The sequence below is a fragment of the Gossypium arboreum genome, chromosome 6, assembly GCF_025698485.1.
Source record: "Gossypium arboreum isolate Shixiya-1 chromosome 6, ASM2569848v2, whole genome shotgun sequence".
Lineage (NCBI taxonomy): Eukaryota > Viridiplantae > Streptophyta > Magnoliopsida > Malvales > Malvaceae > Gossypium > Gossypium arboreum.
In genome coordinates this window covers 75,375,681-75,383,249 of record NC_069075.1, presented here as the reverse complement: position 1 = coordinate 75,383,249, position 7,569 = coordinate 75,375,681, and the positions used below count along the sequence as shown (strand labels likewise).

Below are 7,569 nucleotides of genomic sequence, written 5' to 3'. Positions count from 1 at the left end.
TTTTCTTAGTTAGACTTCATTTATTTGTTTCTTTGGTTGTTCTTAGTTTTTAGATTTGATATTTGGTGAGTTTAATTAATTAAGTTGTGTATGTGTTTCCTATTTATTTGGTTGGTTTTTAATCCCTTTGTTGTTTGATCATCAAAATAATTCTTTGCATCAAATTATTTATTATAATTTATTATTTGACAACCATCTTATATACTTGTGTGTAAAGTGATAACTATTTTAGGCTTTAAATTTTTATTATTATCATATTTTTACTATTTTCATTATCATTCACAAAACCATGGGAGAGTGCAGTAACATGAGATCATATTTAATTTTTCAAATTAGTGGATAGTTTATAATAGAATGCATAATCACTAAAAAATTATTTAAATAAAAATAAAAATTTATTATATTAATATTTGACTTGTAATATAATATATTATATTTTATTGGGTTTACACCATTTGATTTATGATATTAAACTCAATTATCCTTCGGTATAAAAGTCTCAACCAAATATTTTATTTGGGTAGAATAAAAATTTATTTATATTAATAAAAATACTTTTTAATAGTTATTGATTAATTATTTAATAATTTGATATTTTCTAGAATTTTATGAAAGTTTTGCATAATTATAAATATATATTTTTAATAATTTTAAATAATAAATTATAATTTTTATATTTTAAATAATATTTTAATTTCATTTAGAATTGCAGTTTGAAAAAAAGTGTAAAACTAATATTTTAGCTATAGTTTAAAACAATACAGTCAGTTTTGCACCGATTTAATTATTCCAATCAATGCACACCATTTCAGTAGTAAACCAAAACGATCAATTCATTTTTTCACATTGATAAAATTTTTAGTTTGTAAAATTGTATTGGCTCATTGCGTCCAATTCCAATTTTATCGGTCAGAGTATCATGTAACATCTGGTGCATAAATAATAATAATAACTATTTAAATTTACTACTTCTTTTACCATTATAGTAATAAATAATAATAAAAACTAACTTGTTAGAGTTTATTGACTTTAAAATTAATAAATAATAAAAATGAAATTTTATATATTAAAAAGTAAAATATTTAAAAATATAAAGAAATATAAATTTCATAAAAAATTATAAAAATTATCGTATCAAAAAACATTTTATAATTTTTCTATAACTTTTATTGATTTTTATTTTTATCATTTTTCATACATGTCACGTTGTGTTATGACACATGATAACTTTAATTAAAAAACTAGGAGTTGTTAACTTTAACGATCAACAGCTAAAGTTAATTGATAAAGGACTTTTGATGCATTTTATAAATTTTTATGATTTTTATAAAATTTTATAATTTTTAATTTTTCCGATTTTTATAAATTTTTTATAATTTTTAATAAATTTCAAAATTTTTATATTCTTATTAAAATTTAATAAATTTTCTAAAATTTATTTTTTTACAGTTTTTTCTAATTTTTATAAGAGCAAGGGCTTAATTGCTATTTTGAAAAATTTTGAGAATCTTTTAAAGTATTTTAAAAGTTCAAGTACTCAAATTGAGAGAAAAAACAGACTTAATTGCTTTTTTAAAAAGTTTAAAAATCTTTTGATATATTTTGAAAATTTAATTGCTCAGTTGAGTGAAAAAGGACTTAAATAGTTTTTTTTAAAATTTGAGAATTTACTACACCAGTAAGCCTTTTATATATTTTGTATGTGCTATGATTTTTTATTTTTTTGAATTTGTTAAAGGATGAAATTTTATTTGTTAATTTATTGAATGATATTTTATATAATTGATTAATATTTTTATATTTGAAATTTATTTAATTTTATATTTTTAAATATTTTTAAAAATTTGATAAATACAAAACGATATAATACCTGCACATATAAAATTCTAATAAAAAACTGATGCATCTACCGGTTCGATATTGACTAGCTTAGAGGTAGAATTAGCTATTCACCTTAAGTTAATGTCAATGATATTTAAACCAAATTGGATCCCTCGGTTGATTTGAGAATGGTCCGATCACTAGAAAAAACCGTTTGAACCGTGAACTAAGAAATCGGTAAAAATCCTGTCCGACCGGTTCTTTCGTCTGCGCAAGCCGATCAAAACAAACAACCTGAGACCCACACCCACCCGGGCAACCACCACTCTCGTCACTCGTCCATCCGGCCTCTCTGACTCTCTCAACCTCTCTTCACTCTTTAGTCTCCAATCTCCCTCTTTCAGCCTCCAGTTCAGCTGCCTTTAGCCATCTGCTTCTTCGACGACCATCGCAGCTGAAAAATGAGGAAGTCAGAAAGATTGGTTTGGTGATAAAGGACAAGTGAGAATTGAAAGGAGTTAGCGATAATAATTTTTTAGGTTTTCTTACTTTATGTTGGTTATGTCCTATGACTTAAAAGACGGTGGGCTAATTTAAATTAAACTTAAAAGCATAGGCCAAAGTTTATTTGAGGTTTTTTTTATTTTTTTAATTATTATGATTTTATATTATTAAACAGTAAATCAATTAAACTAAAATTAATAATTTGATTAATTTGACTATTAATCTAATTTTAAAATATTGATTTACGTACCACTTTATCATCTTGTTAATGAGCGATTAACTAAAATGTTACAAATCGAAAACATGTATCATCATATTATAATTTAATTTTTTATAGTTGAAATTTGTTGATTGTTTTAATGATTAAATGTGTAATTTATTATAAGTAAGATGCATTTTATTTAACTAATTTATAATAGCACTATAATATTTAAATAAGAATTTATGGATATTGAATGAATTAGAGGTGGATTCGGTTGTTGAATTCTTTACTTTAAAAATTTAATTAGAAAACGTGATTGTAAGAAATATATTTTTTATCATTTCCTAATTAAGTTCAGTCGGGCGTGTTATAACCGTATATAGATAGATAAAAATGCATTGATGAATCATGATTAGAGTAAGGTTCGGTCTAATTTTGATTTTTGAATTTTCTAAGAAAATTAAAATATAATTGTTTAACCTACCCGTGAGTCATGAGAACCGTAAGCCGAGATGAATAGGTAAAAGGAACGGTCAAGATTAAACCAAGTGGGTGGCTGATGAAAAATACTATGGAACCGCCTTCACAGAATGAATAAAAAAAGGAAAATTAAATTTGGACCTTGAGAGAGTCAGTCAGTCCATATCCAATTACGATTTTTTCTCTTTTTCTTTTCTCATAAATGCCCCTTTCGCCCCCCTGACTCTCATTCAAAAGGCCTAAACTCGAGATCTTTTTGATTATATATAGTTTTAGCCCTAGCTACCCCAGCTCAGGTCCAATTCCAATTTAGGGTTTTGTTTTTCTCTCCCTCGCTCGAACAGCGAACAAACAAACAAACAAAAGCTTTAAACTTCAAAGCTCTGAACCTTTTTTTTTGCCTTTGGGTGCTTCAGCCCAATTAACCGACTTTGTTCTCCTCCTTCATCTTCCTCCTTTGCGCTTCCCTCTGTTACCGGAAATTCAAATATATTATTTTTTTAATTCCTTCGGTCTCCGGGTGAAAACAAGCCTCTAAATCGGTGAAACTGTTGTTTTGGATCTGCTTTCAGGGTTTTGTTGGTGATACAACGAGGTATCAACTATTTTTTTAATCCTCGATTTATATGTTGGGTTTTGTTTATTTATGTCTAATTTTGCAATTTTAGAGTTTGTTTTCAGTTTTTTGGATCTGGTATTTATTGAGTATTTATTTTTGTGAGGCTTTTTTTTAAAATTTTATTCTTGGCGTTAATCAAAATTATGTTTCTTAGTGGTTTTATATTGGCTTACGTTAATCAAAATTATGTTTCTTGGTTGTTTTCATATTTGGCTTATGTTTTGCTTCATGTGCATCTTCTAATCAGTTTTTCGCCTTTTTTTATCCACATAATTTATTTCACTGTAATTGCTTTTCTTATGGGCTTCTTAGTGTGTGAGACTGATAGTTATTTCCTTTTTTGTGTTGCAATGGGGTTTCATTGAAAATTTTTTCTTGGTAGAACTCATAGGATGAGTGTGGTAGGATTTATTTTTCTCATTACATCCTCTGAGAAGCAGTCGTTTTCTGTTTCCTGTTTTCGTGGGTTCTCGTTTCTCAATTTATAAATGGTCAAACGACGGTTTTTTCCAGCACAAAGTCCATGTGGAAGGTAGAGATTTGGTTTTTGTTGGACTTGAGTGGTAAGGAGTTCAATGTTCCTTAATTTCGATCTTGTGTGGAGAAAGTAGGTGCTAACAAAGCTTTCCTCCCATTTAGGTGCTCCGGAAGAGCTTGATACTGGGGGTCTTAGGCAATAAATAGATAAATAAGAGATTTGGTTTTTGTGTCTTTGGGTTGGGGACCTGTGGATTTTCACTTCAGCTGAAGGCACTTTAGTCAAGTTGCTTATGCATATCCACTGGGCTTTTTGGTCCATAATGATAAGGTTAGCTCATCAATCTGGGCATGCCCACATTTTTAGGTATATAAAAGTTGGGTTTGATCCTGCCAATTAGCAAGATATATGGGAGCAGTGTTTTTTATTTTTTGGTTTATTTAAGTTGTCTTTCATGTCCAGATGTGGGAATAAATTGGTCTTTAGACTTTGCAGCTTTGAGTTACCAAGTCTAGTTAATGTGTTTATCAAGTTCCAACTGTTATTTTTCTGGCTAAAACGCATCTGCTTTTGTTTACCGTAGACTCTTGAAGGCTTTTTGAATTCTAGGCTTGGCTTAGAATCATTTCAAGTTTGTCTTTTAACCTGAATGTTGTAGTTTTAATGTTCACTGTAAAGCCAGCTTCTCTGCATACCTTTTAATATTCAATTGCTCAGTCTTTTAAGCCATCTCTTCAAATTTGTCTGGTTACTAATATCTATCTGAGGATCATAAAAATTAGTTAACTCCTGCTCTTGTTTGTTATTTTGTAAATTTGAATAACTATTGTCTCGTAGATAATGGAAACATTCTAAGAAGCTTGTCATTATTCTATGAGTTTTGAATCTACTGTGAATATCTAAACTTGCCTTTGGGTATCATCAATAGTAGTATTCTCTTCTACTACAATATGCTGTCTTCATGGTGTCTGTCTTGTGTTTTTTTCATTGACTTTTGAGAACTTTATCATCTGCTGTCTCGTCTTCATTGCAGGACGGTACATTGAGATGGAGACTGCAATCATTCCGGTTACACCTATTACTCCTACAGACAACAATGACCTTGTTAGTTCCGAAGTACAGCCCAATAAACGCAGGAGGAAGAAGTCTATTGTCTGGGATCATTTCACTGTGGAGACTGTAGGAGATGGATGTATCAGGGCCTGCTGTAATCAATGCAAGAAATCTTTTGCTTACATTACTGGTTCAAAGCTAGCTGGAACTAGCCACCTCAAGAGACACATTGCCTTAGGAATCTGCCCGGTAAGCCGTCAGAGGAATCAACAGGCATCAGACACTAAAACTGCTACATACGAACCAAGAAAAAGACAACGGGCAACTCCTGGATTTGCTAACATCCCTTTTAACCAGGAACGCTGCAACCATGAGATCGCTAAGATGATTATAATGCACGAGTATCCCCTCCACATTGTGGAACACCCTGGCTTTATTGATTTTGCACGGACTCTTCAACCTCAGTTTAATATGGTGAGTTTCAATACCATTCAAGGAGATTGTGTTGCCATGTACCTGAATGAGAAGCAAAGGCTTCTCAATTTTATCAATGAAATTCCAGGAAGGATAAGCCTTACGTTAGATTTACGTATTTCAAATCAAACTGTGGGCTATGTTTTCATAACAGGACAGTTTATTGATATGGAATGGAATTTGCACCGCTGCCTGCTTAATGTAGTCATGGTACCTTCTCCTGATTCAGACTGTGCCTTACAGCAAGCTGTTGTGTCTTGCCTATCAGATTGGCAATTGGAGAATCGGCTATTTACACTTGGTTTTGATCAGTTCTTCTCAAATGTTAACATAAATCAAAACCTAAGAGCTCTATTTTCTGTGAGGAACCCTTATATGCTGCATGGTCAGTTCTTGATTGGAAATTGCTTTGCTCGTATTATAAGTCTTCTTGCACAAGAAGCACTATGGTCTGTGGGGGAAACAGTGAAGAAAATACGGGATAGTGTTAAGTTTGTGAAAACTTCAGATACTCATGAAGAGACATTTTTTGGACTGAAGGAACAACTTAAAGTCCCCAGCATGAAAGACATATTCATTGATGACCAAACAAAATGGAACACAACATATGACATGTTGGCTGCCGCCTGTGAACTAAAGCAAGTATTTCTTTGCTTGGAAACCTCTATTCCTGATTATAACTTAGCCCCGTCAATGGATGATTGGAAGCAGATAGAAATTCTCTGCACATACTTGAAGCTTTTCTTTGATGCTGTCAGCATTTTAACTGGCCCAACATATCCGAATGCCAGTGCATTCTACCATGAAGTGTCAAAAGTTCAGTTGGAGTTGACACATGCAGCAATGAGCAATGACCCCTTCATCAGCAACTTGACCAAGCCTTTGAAGGAGAAGTTTGATAGATACTGGAGCGACTGCTTCTTAGTTTTGGCTATTGCCGTGGTAATGGATCCTAGATTCAAAATGAAACTTGTTGAATTTAGCTTCTCTAGGATATATGGTGATGATGCTGGAATGTGGATTAAGATTGTTGATGATGGGATTCATGAGCTCTACCTTGAATATATTGCACAAGCACTTCCTCCACCGGAAACATTTGTTGAAGAACGGAATGGGAGCATCATCCCAGAACAGAATGGGGGTGTCATCCTCAAAACTGAACCCCCTGAAGACGGATACCTACATGAAGAAGGATACCTTCAAGAGGAACAAACTCATGAAGCAGCTCCTCAGGAGGTATCCCATCATGAAGTAGCTCATCAAGAAGATACCCATCACGATGTTGCTCATCGAGAAGTATCCGATCAAGAAGTAGTCAGTCAAGGAGTAACCCATCAGGAAGAAGCCTCTCAAGAGGTACCTTCTCAAGATCCCCTTATTTCCATTGGAGATGGACTTTCAGATTTCGAGGTCTATATCTCTGAGATCAGCGGTAGCCATCAGATGAAATCAGAACTGGATCAATATCTTGAAGAGTCCCTTTTGCCTCGGGTACAAGATTTCGATATCTTGGGCTGGTGGAAATTAAACAGGACAAAGTATCCTACACTTTCGAGGATGGCTTCTGACATTTTGTCAATGCCGTTTTCCACCGTTGGTCCTGATTCAGTTTTCGACACAGAGAGAAAAAAGATGGATAACTACCTCAGTTCATTACGTCCTGTGACGCTTGAAGCTCTCATCTGTGCTAAGGACTGGCTCCAGTATGGGGGACCATCCCAGAGTTGTGAAGCAAATGTGAAGATGGAATTCTAAGTACAGATTTCGTTTTCATTCATCTGTTACAGGATACAGTAGGTAGGCCCCTTAGTGGCTGGTCTCGTGTCATATAAAATCCTCTTTCCCCATCGTGTTTCCATGAGATGTTTTATAGGATTGGATTTAGCTACGCATATTATTCTTGGATTCTATGAATCAATGCCTTGAGATTCACATAAA

General features: G+C 32.6%; 1 protein-coding gene across 1 annotated transcript; it reads left to right on the top strand.

Moving 5' to 3' along the window:
* Positions 1–3,157: 3,157 nt before the first annotated feature.
* Positions 3,158–7,569, top strand: LOC108486475 (zinc finger BED domain-containing protein DAYSLEEPER-like). Its single transcript, XM_017790540.2, has 2 exons — positions 3,158–3,602; positions 5,138–7,569. Exon 2 carries the CDS (start codon positions 5,152–5,154, stop codon positions 7,384–7,386), a length of 2,235 nt encoding a protein of 744 aa, XP_017646029.1. The 5' UTR covers positions 3,158–3,602; positions 5,138–5,151; the 3' UTR covers positions 7,387–7,569.